Source organism: Labeo rohita, chromosome 23, assembly GCF_022985175.1.
Source record: "Labeo rohita strain BAU-BD-2019 chromosome 23, IGBB_LRoh.1.0, whole genome shotgun sequence".
In the NCBI taxonomy this organism is placed as follows: domain Eukaryota; kingdom Metazoa; phylum Chordata; class Actinopteri; order Cypriniformes; family Cyprinidae; genus Labeo; species Labeo rohita.
The window spans coordinates 1,412,454-1,430,973 of record NC_066891.1 but is presented as its reverse complement, the minus strand read 5'-3'; the positions used below and the strand labels follow the sequence as shown (position 1 = coordinate 1,430,973).

General features: G+C 32.5%; 1 protein-coding gene across 1 annotated transcript in view; it reads right to left on the bottom strand.

Moving 5' to 3' along the window:
* Positions 1–18,520, bottom strand: part of LOC127154651 (collagen alpha-1(XXIV) chain) — a 130,506-nt gene that overhangs the window by 80,908 nt on the left and 31,078 nt on the right. The window contains exons 5-11 of the mRNA XM_051096329.1: positions 17,203–17,256; positions 8,250–8,303; positions 7,527–7,580; positions 4,025–4,069; positions 2,802–2,855; positions 1,615–1,659; positions 116–169 (exon numbers count right to left, since the gene is read on the bottom strand). Of these exons, the coding sequence (XP_050952286.1) occupies positions 116–169; positions 1,615–1,659; positions 2,802–2,855; positions 4,025–4,069; positions 7,527–7,580; positions 8,250–8,303; positions 17,203–17,256 (360 nt within the window). The remainder of the gene's footprint in view (positions 1–115; positions 170–1,614; positions 1,660–2,801; positions 2,856–4,024; positions 4,070–7,526; positions 7,581–8,249; positions 8,304–17,202; positions 17,257–18,520) is intronic.

Here is an 18,520-nt window from a genome sequence, read left to right as displayed (position 1 = left end):
ACAGTGGAAGTCTATGGGGCAAGTGTACAGGAGCAGAAACATGCAAATTATTCAGCAAAAATGCCTATTTGCATAACTATGAAATTATAATGTACAACTGTGCATTTGAACTCACTCGCTCTCCCTCCAGTCCTGGCGGCCCTGCAACTCCTGGAGGTCCGATGAAGCCCTGATACAGAAAAACAGACAAACATCACCAACAGAACTCCTCCTACAACATCTTTCATCAGATTGTAACTAAAATTATGGTCAGATAATCCTGATACCATGCCTGTCAAAACTTGCGCTCTGATGTTATAAAGGTGTAATGCTTTGAATGCATTGAATTCAACGGCAAGAAACAAAATGTAAGGCCGTATCTTCAAAACACTTTGGCATATTGGAACGAAAATTGGTGCAAGTCATCGCCTCCATGCTCTGATCATACTAGAACAGTTTAGAGACAGCACCACCTACTGGACTGGAAAAAACGAATTTTTATTAAGCCATGAGTGTAAAATCTCCACCTGTGCTATAATCAAACAAATCTACTTACATTATTTATACCAGGGGTCACCAAACTTGTTCCTGGAGGGCCGGTGTCCTGCTAAGTTTACCTCCAACGTTCCTCAACACACCTGCCTGTAAGTTTCAAGTATACCTAGACCTTGATTAGCTGGTTCAGGTATGCTTGATTAGGGTTGGAGCTAAACTCTGCAGGGACACCGGCCCTCCAGGACCGGGTCTGGTGACCCCTGGTTTATACCATCGAGGAGGAAGTTTGGCCACATAATTGCAGCCAGCTGTGTTTTGACTTGAGTCAAAACTTGACTGATCCTATTTTCTTACCAGATCCTTACTCACACTACACTTTCAAAACTGTATATTGCTCTTAATCACAGTAATTTACAAATAATATACACATAATGCAGCTTATATCCTTCAATAATATATGATCATGTCAGCATCTGGCATGATAACATCATTTTGTTCACATTTAACGCACTGGACACAAATCTTTCAGAGCAGTGTGGTAGTGATTGAGCGATGTTTTTGTTTGCTGTAGGTGGACAGAGCACTATACGTGCTGTTCTTCTTTCTTGTTAAGTGAGATCACATGTACTATCGGTCAAAGCTGAAAGAAGCGGCCCTCCTCCCATCTCTGCACATTCCTGTGCCACGGCACACTGCCAGATGTTGAAAGCACTCATGTTTCTGAAACATGCAACATCTCTGAGCAGTCGCATCTCGACTTTGTGCAGCTAACTGATTCTTTAGTACTGGGACAAAACAGGCCAGAGGACTGCAATATTAAAATGTTTCGTATCATGGAATTATTTTAAGATGATAATTGATTTAAAATCTGTTCCGAATGTTCAGACGTATTCACCTTTGTTTGGGTGCAACCACCCATTTCTTCTATGTTGCCCCAAAATGTGTTTGTACAGATCAACAGCAATTAAAGATACAAAAAAACTTTAAAAGGATCTGATCTTTTCTTGATTCTTTTTCAACTTCCCAGAGATACTCTAAATATATCTCTCTTTCATCTGTTCTTTTGGCTCTCAGTGAGATGATGTAAGAACTGAGTCACTGTGTTTTGACAGAAAACAATCAGACGGCTGCTGTACATACATTGACACCTTTAGGTCCAGGGTTTCCCTCCGGTCCTGCCAAACCCTGTGAGACAAGAGACATCAACATTACACATTATATTTTGCTACAGAATCAAAATGGAAAAATGAAATGTGCTTAAGTGCTATTAAAAAAAAACACTTAAAAAGTCCTACTTTTTTTTTTTTAATTCAAAATATGTTTGCCTTTTTTTCTTTTGAGTTTTTGGGGTTGTTTTCATCTTTATACTCAGGATGAATCTTACAGTTATAAGAGTGCTGATACTTCAAAAAACATTACTGAAAAAAACACAAAAGAAATGTGTCAAATGTTTGGACACTTTAGACTTAAGACTTTATATATGTTTAACATTAATAATGTAGTATATAGGCTACACCATGCACAATATGCAAATACAAAGACCACAGCAATTAATAATGTATCCCACAATGCAATGCATTTGACTTTTCATTCATTGGAAGTATTACCAACCGGGTTTATTTGATTCGACTTCATCGATTTTCCTCTAGATTTCAATTACAATACATTTCTTTAAAAAGTTTTTTCTCCACTTCAGTAGTACTTAGATACACCAAACTTAGCAGTTTTATTCCTCCTCATATTCTGAAGGTTTATACTGAGGGGTTTGTTGATATATAATTCTGGCTCATTTATATATTCCTAACAACATGGTAAAACTTTATTTTTTGGCTAGTGATAGTATCTTCTGATTTATGAAGCGATAAAAAAAAGAGAAATCCAAAATCCCTTCTGTAAAAACCTTTAACTCTAATATGTAAACAAAACGAAACTAAAATTTTGAACCTGGCTTTATCCACTGTTTAGATTTATGTCCCGGAAATGTATGCAGATTAGTGCTTACTTATTAACTAAAGCCATATTTAAACATAACATTGAAAAAAAAATATTGTCTTAATGTACTGTGATTAATCAGTTGGAGACGTATGGTGATATCTATTAGGTTCAATTTTACTTTATTCACCTTGCCTTTAAATATTTATGTTTCTGTTTATTGTTACACATAATACTTTTAAAAATACTTGGCAAACGCATAGTATGCTGCTGAACAGCTGCCTGATATTAAATTTACATTTATAAGTTTAAAACTTCAAATTTGACATCAGGATGAAGTAAAACAGAACCCAAAAGACTTTTTTGTTGTTTTTAGTGGATATTGGTCACTGCACCTGCCTGCCAGGGTAACCTGCCGACCCAGATACGCCCGGCAATCCTGGCAAACCCTAAGGAGAAAAGAAAGAAAAACGTGAATGAGAAATGAGAATGGCTGCCAGCGGACGAATAGAGACGCTATTGTTCCCTGTGGCATCTCTCTCTCAAAGCATCCACGGGCCGGACCGGCTCTCCGCGGCCTGACCCTGGCTGAAGTCCAGACGGCGGCTCCTCTCCGCTGCACGACTCCAGCGCGGATCATCTTTGCGTCAGATGACTGGATATAAAGACTGCGCTTTGTGACTGAATGAAACTTTCCATGTATTGAGTTCCAAACCTTCCGGACTCGGTTATTGAGGAGGTACAAAGGTACAACTCATAGATCTGTTTAATGCCATGTCAAACATGTAGGGAGGGATGGAGAGAGAATTAAACCTGATTGTACGGGGAAAATATGTGCGACAGCACGGCTGCTATATGAAAGTAAGATTATGTGATGCTTAAACCTAGCAGTCAACTTCAGGATGCTTAAAACTGTTTTTCAGCACCATCTGCTGAAGAATATCTGATAGCTGTTGACAAAAAATATACAATTTGTATTTCACACTTGCATTAAATGCAGCCGCCATTTATTGTTACTAACAGGGACTGCTTAAACTGAGGTAACCTAAAAATCCTGAAACAACAAAGCTCAAATCACAAGCCTTATCAAATGCACAGATGATGAAATTTTGATTTTGTACTTGATGTATCTTGATGTATTGATGTAAGAATCTGTCTGAAGTATGGCATTATTTCTATTCAGTTCTTAAAGAAATAAAGAAAACTGCATTAAAGATTAAGCAAATATTTATATTTCTAAGATGATTACTGCATAGCAATGCACAAAAAAAAACACTCATAATACGTTGGCAACCACCAAACTGGCATTGTGACAGCGACTTGTGCATAGACAAGTACCACTAAAGTTTTCTTTAAAGCAGCTAAAATGCAATTAAAATCGCCTGTTTAAAATACTTGAAAACTCACAGACAGGTTTACACTAGTATTAATTCATGCAACACCTGTTACTTAGCAATAATAACAGTGATATGTAGCAAGCAAGACTAGTTAAATACGGCTTGTAGTCTGACAAACTACAGCCTCAAAGCATCTTCTCAACACTAACTAGTCGAAAATGTCAAAGTAAGGACCTCACAAACAGACTGACATCTACCTAAGATGCGTTTCATCCGCTCACCTGTTCTCCGGGCAGACCTGCTGGTCCTGGATAGCCTTTGGGACCCTGCAGGTGAAAAAAAACGGAAGCAGATTATGACTCGACTCGTTTACAGAAAGAACACAAAGCAAAGAATTTTCCCATTTCCTTACAATGTTAAGAACAAGGAGAAACAGACAGACTTGTACTTGATGCTCTATCTTTTCCACATTTCTGGGGATTTTGTTGCCTAAAGTCCCAGTGGCCTCAGATAAGACTAATAGCCCTTAAGAATTTCCCTAGAACTGTCAAAACCCTTTAAAGCCTTCCCTGTCTGACAGCTCCAGCTCGAGCCCATGAAAGAAAGACAAGTCACAACAGTGAGACGGGGAGGGGAGGTCAGAAAACCTCACCTCAAAACATTTCTTGTGCACTGGAACCGATCGGTGCCAATTTTACTGTAGCGTAACAATGCAATCCTAAGGTCACCTGTGCAAATATATCTCTGATTTGAATATTTTGATAGATGCCTGATTTGATAGAGGTACCGACAGCTGTTCGCCAGCAGGTGGCGCTGTGTGTCGGACCGAGCGGAGAGGTTCAAGTGTGGTGCAATCCTCTGATTTGGAAAATTCCAGGCCTTTTGCGGAGCAGCCGAGAGGACACTGCTGCACCAGAGGTCACTGTGATTTACGCCTGACCTGGTCTGGGCCTGTAGGACTATGTCTCCTTGAGCTCTTTAAACATTTAACTGCAGGAGCTGAGTGCTCCAAATACTAATGACCTATAAAAACAGCATTTAAACGGATTGCTTAAGTTTAGCACACTCAGGATCAAAGACTCCAGCATTCACTAACAGAGAGGCAAAGTGGAAAACTGGCTAAGTTCAACCAAGACATAATTTTACCAATTCTTCTATGGGCTTTTCCTAATCAACCGTTCTGCATTGTTACCTCATTGAATATGTTGTTTCACTCTGAATAACATCACATTACAGAAGTAAAATTGGTTGCCTTCAGTTAGTCAGGTAAGCAAAAAGTTGTGCAAGAAATGACCCAGTAACTTTTAGGACTGGTATCCCAGCCCACAGGTCAGATGGAATTGATAAAAACGGGACAGTCTTAATAAAATATTTTGAATGCATGTTGACACTAAGCCGCTTGTCTTTGGAGGCAAATCAAGGACTTCTGTCACGATTCAATCTCCTCTATCAATGGTTCTGGTTTCATTTCCAGATCCCTGTGGTTGTCTCACTCTCAGAAGAATCAGTCCAGGATCCACAAACCCTACCACACAGATCTGCTTTTTATCACTTCCCAGGTTGTGACACAGAACTTTTCAAAACCAACTAAAAGCCCCCACTCAATAGAAAAGGGCTCTTTCCAAAAGGCTAGCATTTCCAAAGAAAACACCTGTTGGAGGATGTTCATTTTCTAAAAGAGGAGGCACAGTCTCAGCTGTGCTCTTGGGATTGCAAGTTAAAATCCAATTATACTTGGCCACTGTTAGCAAAACCCTGACCTAAAACGAGCTCTGGCCAAGAGTTTTTTAGTCAAGACTGAAAGGACTTTACAAGACCTTTGGTTCTCTTTTTGCCAAACAAAAACAAGAGCTACTGAATATTCCAAAACAACCCACCCTCACAAACCCTCCTACTCAAGTCTCAAGGTGATAAAACATGTGGCAACTTTTTTGAGTGCTTGGGCACTTGGGCATTAAGGAAAGGAAGGAAAGGACCTTGTGCTCTGCCTTTCACCCATCCAAGTAACACAGCACAGCAGTAAGTAGTACACCTACAATCCCTACTAGACCTGAGACTCGAACCTGCGACCTTCAGGTTACAAGTCCAACTCCATGACTGCTCACGACTTAAAAATGGGCAATAAATTGCTATCTGGACTGGTCTTGGGCCCTGTGTCTCACCTTGCTGCCGACACTCCCCTGCAAGATTGCTCAAAAAGTTGCCTCGTTTATCAAGAGTCCATGACCTTAAATGTTGCAAAAACACATCCTGTAGCTGAGTTACATGAGCTAAAACTTGCACTGGTTGCGCTTTTGAAGATGCAACACAGGTCTGGTCCTGTCATCAGGAGCGTGCCACCCAGCACAGTGCCTTTCCTCTAAAAGACGACCCTTGACCTCTGGGGGGGTCTCAGGTTCTAACGGGGGCTCCCAGGTGATGGCGGGTCCCTGAGCAAAGCTAAGTCTTGAGAAGTGTGAACAGACCTCGCCTGCCCCGAAAACACCACACAGGGTCTTTATTCTGGTGCGTAACCCAATCCAGCCGCCACTGAGAGGGGCCTTTCCGCCGCAGGGGTGGTAACGGATACTGTATGAACACTGTGGAGAGCGAAACACTGATGCAAACAGCCCATAATTCAGCTAAAATGGGCTCACCAGCTTGGTCTGCAACAAACAATTATTAGCTCAGTATTTACTCACCCTCTAGGCCTCCTAGGTGTATATGACTTCCTTCTTTCAGACGAATCCAATCTGAGTTATATTAAAATTTATCCTGGCATTTCCAAGGTTTAGAATTGCATGGACGGGTGTTTCACTTCATCAGTCCAAAACAAGTCCAATAAAGTCCATCCATCCATAATAAAAAGTGCCTCACGCAGCTCCAGGGGGTGAATGAAGGCCTCCTGTGATGCATTTTTGTAAGATTTTTAAATTAAAAATGTAATAATCACGTTAATCTAGTTTGCGCCAACTGGTTGTACACGGAAGCAGCTCCGGGCGGATAACGTATGATGTCGCCGATGCACATGCGCCGCTCAGAAGTGACGAATGCGAATGCGCCGTGGAGAAACCAGAACAAAAGAAGGGTCACGAATTAGATGTACAACACAATGATTAGTAAAGAAAAATGTCAGAGGATTTTGATATAAGCCAAGAAGAGTAAAACTTTGCTAAAGGAAACTATTAATTCCTTTGCTCCTGGAAATAAACACTGCTTTGCGCGAGACTCACCGGCACATGCGCAATGCCGACGTCCTACGTCATCCACCCAGAAGGGCTTCTGTGTACAACCAGTTGGCGCAAGCCAAATTAAAGTGATTATTACGTTTTAAATATGGATTTTTTTTTACAAAAATGCATTGATTTACTACAGGAGGCCTTTATTCACCCTGGCACTTTGTAATATGGATGGACGCACTTTATTGGACCTGTTTTAGACTGATGAAGAGAAACACCGGCCCATGTAATTCCAAAGCTTGGAAATGGCAGGATAATTTTTATATAACTCTGATTGGATTCGTCTGAAAAAAGGAAGTCACATACACCTGGAGGGTGAGTAAATAAAGGGCTAATTTTCATAATTTTCATTTCATTTAATTAGGGTGAACTAACCCTTTAATCTAATTATAATTGCAGCTGGGAGGACTGAATTACAGTCTTGCGCTACAGCGCCACACTGGTCAAACCATATTACTGCAGGCCCCTACATTAGGTCATATGAAATCAAATGACTATTCAACAACAAAAAATATCTATCGTTTCAGCCCTATCTCCGGTTGTAAGGTGGGAGCGAAGGACTTACCCTTGAACCTAGTTCGCCTTTAGGACCCTGTGGACCCGGCTGTCCTCTTTCACCCTGAAACAGTCAAAGAAAAGAAACTTAGTGATGTCCTTCATCACCTGAGGGTCATACCTAGATCACATAAAAAGAAGTAATTCATGCACAAACAATTCGGCCATAATTTACTCATCGACCTCACATTTCTTTTAGAGAAATTAAACAAACACTCATGTTTTCTATCATTTTCATGCTTCTCTTTCTTCAGAATTAAAATGGGTGGGAAATTGAACTGCTGAGTTCCAAAAAAAACATCATAAAAAGTCATCCTTCTCAAAGTGTGCCCGCATTCTCCACCACTTTTTATATTAATGGTTTTTGTGTGTTTTTTGATCTCCACTGACGCCAAACCTGACGAGACATGTTTTGATTGACACTTTGAGATTTGAATTAAACCAGTTTGTGTAATTTCTGAAGTCTCAACCATCCGTAGAGAAGTTTTGAATTCTGCTTAATTCTTTAGTTCTGTGTTCCATGGAACAAGAAAGTCCTACAGATTTCGGAATGACGCAAAGGTGAGTAAATTATGACACAGTTTTCATTTTTGGGAGAATTATTTCTTTAAAGGACAGCAAGCCAATACGTCATTGCTGTAGTTAAAGGTTTTAAGGCTGTAAATTAAAAAAACGTTTCAAAGCACCACGACAGACACAATGTTGTAGCTCATTGTAGATGTGGATTATTTACCTTTTCACCCGCCGACGCCTGACCCGGGGACAGTCCAGGATCTCCTTTTGCTCCCTAGGACATAAACAACGTGTTAATTCAGACTGGTGTCATATATCCCAAAAAATGAGCTGTCAAAACATCTTGATGGAAGTTAAAGCAACTTTAAAATTCAAGAAGAAACATGCAAACCATGTTCTCCTTCGATGAGAGATTACGGCGCGTGTAAACAGCAGATTTGAAGAGATTTAAGGGGCGAAAACTCATTCATGTGTGTATTGAAACACACCAAACCTTATATAGTCAATAAGATGATCAGAAATGGATCGGTGACATCCAAACCAATAATCAATGCACTTATAATCACCTTCAAACATTTAATCTACACCAGCCATCGATCATGTCCATCATCAATCATCCATCTATAATCATTCATTCATAATTGTACAATATTGTGCCTTTGTACTACAAAAGACTTTTTAATTACACTTAAAATGCATTGAAATCCAAAGGGAGTCATAGGAAGTTCACTGAAAGAAAAGTCTCATGGCACGGACTAAATTTAACATGTCAGTCAAACAACTCCAAATCCATTCACGCCTAAATGAGTGTTTCAATACTTTGACAGAAACACAATTGCTGCCAATCAACACTAGACAGCACAGATCTGACGCCTGTGAAATGCCACTTTACTACAGCAAATCTTGCCACGATTCACTGACTTTACACTGAGGAACCAAACGTCAACAGAGCAGCTGAGCTGCATTCAGATCTTTGATAAAACATGTTTCAGTCAGCCAAACCTCTCAAACCTGTGAAGCCCATCTCATCTCGCTCTCTGTTTCATCTTTAAAAGTCTTAAGAAGGGATACAAAGCACAAAGCGCTACAGCTCCGTCTTGTTTCCCCAGGATCCCAGCAGATGCATGACTCATCTGTGGGCTGCACTGAGATGCTTCACAGTTTCCACCATCTCCAAATGCATTCGGGCTCAGATCGGCCCCCGGTGATGATATCTGCAGCGGCCGACCCTGCTGCCCACTCAGGTCATCTCTGAAAGAGAGATGAACACTTTGTCCTAAAGCTTGATGGGAAAATCAGATTGGCGTATTTGGCACTTGTGAGTATAAAGGCCAAGTGCTTAGATTAATGGGAAAGAAACAATGTGAATCTCTTTTGTGTCTCCTAGACAGAAAATTAGGGAGCAAATGGAGTCTTCCTGTTCTCAGATGATTTTCTCTGTAATTTCAACCACAGTCTCCTATAAAACTGTGGTTTTGACTCCAAGGTCCCCCAAATGTCCACAAAAATATCTGAAAAAAAAAAAAAACTATAAAAATGTATATTCTTTTTTAAAAATGCAATTTAATTAATTTATCTGATTGAATTAAATTTTAATTTAAAAATACCTGGCCTTTCCAGGTCTAGAAATTATACTTTTAAAAAAATATATATTCTTGTTTTACTAATTTATACAATTAGGTTATATAATTTTTATTCAATTATGTGGCTTTTCTAGGTCTAGAAATTAAATTTTAAATTGAGAAAAAATGCATATTCTTTTAAGATGCATTTTTATTAATTTACATGATTAGATTACAACATTTTTAAATTAAATATGTGATTTTTTCAGGTCTAGAAATTGCTCTTTTAAAATGCAATTTTATTAATTTATGTAATTAGATTATTATTTGACTTTTCCAGGTCTAAAATTACACTTTACACTTTAAATTCTAATTTGGTAACACTACAATAAGGTTCATTACTTAACATTAGTTAACTACATTAATTAACATGAACTCAGAACGAACAATACTTCTACAACATTTATTAATCTTAGTTAACGTTAATGTTAATTTCAGTATTTACTAATATATTGTTAAAATCACAAGTTGTTTGTTAACATTAGTTAACGCACTGTTAACTAAAATGAACAAACAATGAACGACTGGTTTTGTACTGACTAACATTAACAAAGATTAATAGTGTAAAATATAAATAGTGTATAAATGTATTGCTCCTTGTTTGTTTATGTTAGTTAATACATTAAATAATTTTAAAAAATGACACCTTGTTGTCAGGTGTTACCTCAATTTTTTTATTTTACATGATTACATTGTGTAATTCTTATTAATTTATGTGACTTTTTCAGGTCTAGAAATAATAACTTTAAATGAGAGAATATGTATTTTTTTAATGCAATTTTATTCATTTATGTCATTAGATTACATCATTTTTATTAAATTGGGCAACTTTTTCATAAAATGTAAAAATGTATATCATTAAAAAAATGCTATTTTATTAATTTGCATGATTAGATTACATAATTTTTTTTTATTATTTTGGGCTTTTCCAGACTTCCAGAAAAAAAAAAAAATCATTATTTTAACTTTTTATTCATATTTTTTTATTAAATTACACTACTTTTTCAGGTCTAGAAAATCACACGTTTAAAATGAGGAAAAAATATATACCTTTTTAAATGCATTTTCATAAATTTATGTGATTGGACTTTGTAATTTTTATTAAATTACATGACATCTTCAGATTTGGAAATCACACTTTTATAATTGGAAGAAATTATATAATTTTTTTTTAAAAATGCTATTTTATTAATTTCTGTGCTTAGATTGCATACATTTTATGACATTTCTTGACTTTTTCAGGTCTAGAAATTACAATTTTTCCAAGTTTATTTTTTGTCATTAGAATATGTAATTTTTTTATAAATTCCATTACTTTTTCAGGTCTAAAAAAAAAAAAGATCACACTTTTAATATTGGGAAAAAAAATATATTTTTAATGCTATTTTATTAATTTCTGTGCTTAGATTGCATACATTTTATGAAATTTCTTGACTTCTTTAGTTCTAGAAATTACAACTTATTTAAATTGTTATAATTAGAATACATAGTTTTTAATACATTACATGACATTACATTATTTTTCAGGTCTACAAATCACATTTTTACAATAGGAAAATGTTTATTCTTTTTAAAAATTCAATTTTATTAATTTACAGTTGTTAAGGGAGTGAATTACAATAAGAAATATGTTGATTTTTAGTTGTTTTAGGTTGTTTTAATGCTTGTTTTGTTTCATTTTAAGTAATGTTAAGTCATCTTGGTTGAGAACCACTGCCTGAAGACTGAGAAGCGATTTCTCAATGTCTCAAATGCTGCTCAGATTTGACAATATGCTAAAGTCTGCAATCAAAATCTCAATATGAACTTCAATATTGCTCATCAAATTCTCCCAAGATTTAATGAACAGCATTTGACCCACATTTTTATTTCTCCAAATGAATTATTGATCAAGATATTTAAGCTAAACATAATGGTGGTCTCCAATAAATCTCTTGGGCTGTGAAAAAGTGCTAAATCTGTGCTGTGGGAAACCCTCATCACACTGAGCTGCAATTAGCGGTGAAAGCGAGTGAGTGACAGCAGCAGCGTTTCCTCTCAGAGTGGCTGCGGGAGCCCGCAGACGTCTGCTGCGGTAAATAAACCACATCCACACGGCTCAACGCTCAACGCTAACCTCCAGACTCGCTCTGCTGCCGCCCAGCAGCCTTTTACGAGCCACATCACTTCCTGCCAGCTCGTATTAAAGCACGCAGGGCTCCTGTGAAAGTCGTCCAATAAAGACCTGCACATGTTCAGGGACAGACGAACACGGAAACAGTGATGTAACTATAGCTTGATCCAGAATTACAATTACTAACTGGAGATAAATAAAAACTAAAACCGAAATAACAAATTAAAAATATTTAGAGCAATTTAGAGAAAACATAACAAAAACAAAACTACTCAAATTAAAATAAATATATGAACTGAACATATGAGAATACTGATTAAAGCTAATGAAAAAAATAAAATAAATTTAACAAAGGCACATAACAAAAATATTAAGCTAAAATTAAAATGAAAATATTTTAAAAAATGGGTTCAAAATCATACAAATAAATCATACAAATAGAACTGAATTAAAAAAAAATAAAAGAAAAATCTACAAGGCAAACACACACACAAAAAAGACAAAAGCACACAAAATTACTAAAAATTAAACCAAAATTAAAAAGGAAACCAAAAATATGAAAATAAAAGCTGACTCAAAATATTAATTTTAAACTAAAGCTGAAATAAAAATAAATGATCAAATTAAATATTGTCTGTAAGAAAAAAATACAAATGGCAAAAGCACATACTAAGATAACTAAAAAAAAATATTCATTTATGTCATTAGATGACAATTTTTATTAAATTCTGTAACTTTTTCAGGTCTAGAAATCATATTTTTATAATTGGAAAAAATTACATCCTTTAAAAAATTCCATTTTATTAATTTGGATGATTAGATTACTTGATTTTTATTACATTTCTTGACTTTTCAAGAAATTACATATTCTTATTTTACATTTTGTGATTACAATATGTTTTTTTTTATTAAATTACATCACTTTTTCAGGATAAATCACACTTTTAAAATAAGAAAAACGTATATTAATTTTAAAATGCAATTTTATTCATTTTTGTGATAAGATTATGTCATTTTTATTCAATTACATGGCCTCTTCAGATCTAGAAATCACATTTTTATAATTATAATTTTAATAGCTAATAAAAAAAAACTAATCAAATGAACAAAGGTACGTTTGATAAAAAATAATAATACAAGTAAAACGGAATTTAAAAAAATAGAAGAAAAATGTAAAAAAAATGCAAAAGCACACAAAATTACTAAAAATTAAACCAAAATTAAAATGAAAACCAAAAATATGAAAATAAAAGCTGACTCAAAATATTAATTTTAAACTAAAGCTGAAATAAAAAAATAAATGGAAAAATGAAAAATTGTCTGTAAGAAAAAATATTAATTTATATCATTACTAAAATAAAAAATAAACAAATAAAATGAACTAAAATCACTATGACAGATGTGTTTGTTGGACCTTTTTTTCCACTACTGGAAAAACTGCACAGGTTCATCACCTTTACAGGACACACCTGCCTCCTGATGTTCCACCTTCACACACACACGTTTGCTTTTCTGATTTCACGACGTTCACATAACATTGTTCAGTCACAGGTTCAGTGCAGCTGAGTTTATCATCTTTATCAAGAACACAGGGGTGAAAGGTCACGGATGAACCCTTGAGGAGGTCAAAGCTGCAACCTTTCAACTACCAGAGCAGATCTTTAACTACAATAACCCTATTCTCACTAACAAGAGCCTTATTTCCTAACGTCCTAACTTCCAACCAGTCTTGTTATAATTAAATAAAACTAAAACTATTAAAAACATTAGAATAATATCAAATAGAAATAATAGATGGAAAACACCTAAACAAAATGAAACTAAAAAACCTTAAAATAAATAGTTGAAGTGCTGAAATTACTAACTGGAACTAAATAAAAACTAAAACTGAAAAAAATAAATAAAAAATATTTTAAAATTTTTTAAAAAAGCAAAAACTGAAACTAAAAAACCTTCAAATAAATTAAAGTTGTGCTAAAATTAATAACTGGAAATAAAAACTAAAACAGAAAAAAATAAAAAAAAAAAATTTAGAAATATTTTTTAAACAGCAAAAAACTGAAACTAAAAAACCTTCAAATAAATTAAAGTTGTGCTAAAATTAATAACTGGAAATAAATAAAAACAAAAACTGAAAAAAATAAATAAAAAATATTTAGAAATATTTTTAAAAAGCAAACACTGAAACTAAAAAACCTTAAAATAATTAAAGTTGAAGTGCTAAAAATTAATAACTGGAAATAAATAAAAACTAAAACTGGAAAAAAAAAATAAATAAAAAATATTTAGAAATATTTTTTTAAAAAGCAAAAACTAATGACAAAAAATTAAAACAAAAAAAATCCCACTAAATTACTAAAAATTAAACAAAATTAAAATGAAAACAAAAAATAAGAAAACAAAAGCTGATTTAAAATAATAAAAACTAAAAGTGAATTAAAAATAAATAAAATATTTTTTAAAAGCAAAAACTACTAAAAATGATAATAGCACATAAAAAATTTAAAAGCAAAAATGAATCAAAATTATTAATAAAAAACTGTAATAGTTATTTAATAACACTAAAATAACACTGCTCCCAGCTGGAAACCCTTCATTACTTCCAAACTTCCTTATTTCCTTGTTTTTGAACTTCTTTTCCAACCTCCCTTCCTCTGTCTTTCTGAACTTACTTCCTTCTTTTGTTCCTTCCTTCCGCCTTATTACATGTAAACACTTCCTACTTCTAAACCCTTCTTCTTTAAAAACTTCCTTCGATATGAACAGTCAACTCTCACACAGACACTTTAAAACTCACATTCTTTAAATGACTTCTTTAAAACACAGTCATTGACTTCAGTGCAGCGGTTCATAAACACACTACACCGTTCACTATAACGACACCAGCGCAACCTTTGACCTCTATGAAAATCACCACAACATGAAACAAATTTGACCTCTCTGACATCACAAACACATCACGCTACCTTTAACAAGTCAAGAAGTGCTTCATGTAAAGCCGCGTGCTTAGTGCTACTTGACATTACATTAAATCAAATTAAATTAAATAAAAAATAAAATAAAATAAAATAAAATAAATAATAAAAAAAGCTACTTGTCAAGGTATTTCTCATTGTCTTTTGTTCAGCTATAATGCTAAAATAACAAACTAAATAGACAAAAAATAATAAATAAAAATAATTAAAATATACAGAAAAATAACTATATATAAAAAGGCAAATAATAATAGAAACAACAAAATACATAGCAAAATGATCAAAACTTTAACTAAATATATATATATAAAAAAATAAAAATTCTAAATATCAATAGCTTGTTGTGAATGTTAAATTAAAATGAGTGTTAATTAAAAAGTGTTATATAGAGACAGTAAAAAATGATTACAAATGATAACACACAACAAAATTACCAAGACTTTAGCTAATATTGAAGTGAAAATGGAAAAAAAAAAAAAAACTACAAAAATAAAAAATACAAGTTAATATACAATTTTATAAAAATTATAAATAATATCAAAAACTATAATAGTATATCAACGTTTAAAAAAACACTGATCTAAAGCAGCTTGTTTTGGATGTTAAATGAAAATTAAAAATGATGATAAGATATTTAAAAGATAATAATAAATATAAAACGTAATAAAAAACAAACTAAAAATAAAAAAAAACTGAAAATATAAAAATAAAAGCTTGTTTGAGATATTAATGAATAGCATACTAGTGTAAACTACTTTTATTTTACTACTTTTATAAACTAGTTTTTATATTATGAAAGTAAAATGTGTTGCAAATGATGCAGAGTTGTTATTGTTAAAATATTTTTTTAAATTAAATTAAATGTTATTAAATTAATTTAATTCAGTTAAATTAAATGTTAAAGTAAAAAGTGCATGTGTTAATTAAAAAGTGTTATAAAGACACATTAATAATGAATGAATGAATAAAAATGATATCATACAACAAAATTACCAAAATGTTAGCTAATATTAAAGTGAAAATGGGAAATAAAAATAAATTACAAAAATAAAAAACACAAGTTAATATACAATTTTATAAAAATACTAAATAATAACAAAAACTATAATAGTATCTAAAGCAGCTTGTTTCGAATGTTAAATGAAAATTAAAAATTAAATGTTAATTAAAAAGTGATGATAAGACATATTTAATATAATAAATATAAAACTTAAAAAAACTTACAACTTAAACTAAAAAAAAAACAAAAAAAAAATGAAAATTATTTCATTTATTTGAGATATTAATGAATAGCATACTAGTCTAAACTACTTTTATTTTACTACAATTATAAACTACTTTTTATATTATGAAAGAAAAATGTGTTGCAAATGATGCAGAGTTGTTATTGTTAAAATATATTTTTTGTTAATTGAATTAAGTTAATTAAATTAAATGTTAAATTAAAAAATGTATGAGTGTTAATTAAAAGGTGTTATATAGACACATTAAAAATTAATGAATGAATAAAAATGATAACGTACAACAAAATTACCATAAAGTTAGCTAATCTTAAATTAAAAAAATTGGAAATAAAAATAAATTACAAAAATAAAAAATACAAGTTAACATACAAAAAAAAAAAAAAAAAAAAATTCTAAATACAAACAAAAACACTGATCTAAAGCAGCTTGTTATGAACGTGAAATGAAAATTAAATGATAAAAAATAAAAATAAACCTGCTGCTCTGGGAATCACTGATGAAACTGAAACTATGAAAAACTAATAAAAAAATTAATTAATTAAATTAAATGAATTAATTTAAATTAATAAAACCTAAAATTGGAATACAAATAATAATAAAAAAAAAACATAGAAAATTTAGAAATATTTTTAAAAGCAAAAACTAACAAACAGGACAAAAGCATGTAAAATCACAAAAAATAAATAAATAAATAAAAACTAATTAAAAATGTAAATCAAGGTGCTTCTCAGGGAAACACTGCAATGACGTCAATTTATTTGAGGTCAAAGTGAGTCCATCTGTTAACCAGCGACCAGGTGTGCTGTACATTTCTCCATGTTCTGACTCACGGATTCACACACACACACACACAGTTAATGTCGTGGCACAGATATATTTTCCTCTGTTCTTTCAGCAGATCAAACTGTCAGTGTCTCCCCGACGGCTCTTTCCAGTGTTTTCCGATGCCTCCGCGTCACACACACACACACACACGCACACACAGCGACTGACACACACCATAACAAACGTTTATTACGAAACGACAACTATTCAGCTTCAGCATGGCGAGTCTGAACAGGAAGAGCGTCTGGAGCTGCCGCTGCGCTCGTGTAACAGCGCAGACTTGTCTACGTGAGGACGGAACGACAGCGTGATCGTGCCACAGGTTATTATCGTAACGCATTCCCTCCGGCGCCGGCCGGAAGAGGACGTACGGAGATCAAAAATGGAAACTTACCTTTGGACCAGGTAAACCAGGTGGACCGGGACTCCCGTGAGGACCAGGTGGACCCTGAGAGAAACAAAGACACACAGACTCTGTAAGTTTACATGAAGTTTACATCACACAAACTGTCCTGCATTAGATTTATCTCAACAACAGATTCTTGAGTGATATGCGTTACATATATAAGTGCTAAAATTAGGTAACGTCACAAATATTGTGGTGATGTTTCTGGTGTGAAACACCCACTTTTCCAGATCAAATAAGCTGGATAATATCAAATCCCATCCCATATTTCTTCTCAAATACCCTTTTAATGCATAAATACATCTTATTATGGAAATAAAATGTGTTGTGGATGATGCAATGTTGTTAATGTTAACTAAACCAAAAATCTTCAAAAAAAAAAAAAGTTTTTAATCCTTAAATAAATAAATAAATAAAATTATATATATATATATATATATATATATATATATATATATATATATAATATTTTATATTTTATATTATATATATATATATATTTTTATATATATATATTTTTTATTAAATTAAATTTAAAAACAAAAAATAGAAAATATTTATAATATTTATAATATATAAATAAATAAAATACTTATAATATTTAAAAAATAGAAACATTTCCTTGTCAACTAAATAAATATAAGCTAAACCACTAAAATTACTTTAACTAAAAGAAAAATAAAACTAAGTAGACATATTTAAAAATAATAATAAAATAAAATGCAATAAAAAAACCTTAATAAAAAACTAAAATGCAAAAAAAAAACTAAATATACAAATAAAAGCTCATTTGACATTAATTAATACCATACTAGTGTAGTGTACTTTTATTTTACTACTTTTATAAACAACTTTTTACATTACGAAAGTAAAATGTGTTGCAAATGAGTTGTTATTGTTAAAATGTGTGTGTTTTTTGTTTTTTTTAAGTTTATTAAATTAAAGCTGTATTAGAATAAATAAAAATAAAATAAAATAAAATAAAATAGATTAAAAACTTAAAAAAAAAAACTCTTAAAACTGAAACTTCTAACTTAAAAGTTCAAATTAAAAGCTGGAATAATAACTGGAATAAAATAATAAATACTAAAGTAAAACTGAAAAAAAAAAAAAAAATTACGAGCAAATAAAATAAATTAAAAATAAATTAAAAAGCTAATAAAAATTACAAAAGCACATTCTTATTAAAACCTAAACTAAAGATAAAAACGAACTTAAATATTAAAAAATAAAAAATAAAAATAAACCTATTAAAATTTGTTTTTGTTTACTGAAATAAAAGCTGAAATAAAAAAATATATATAAA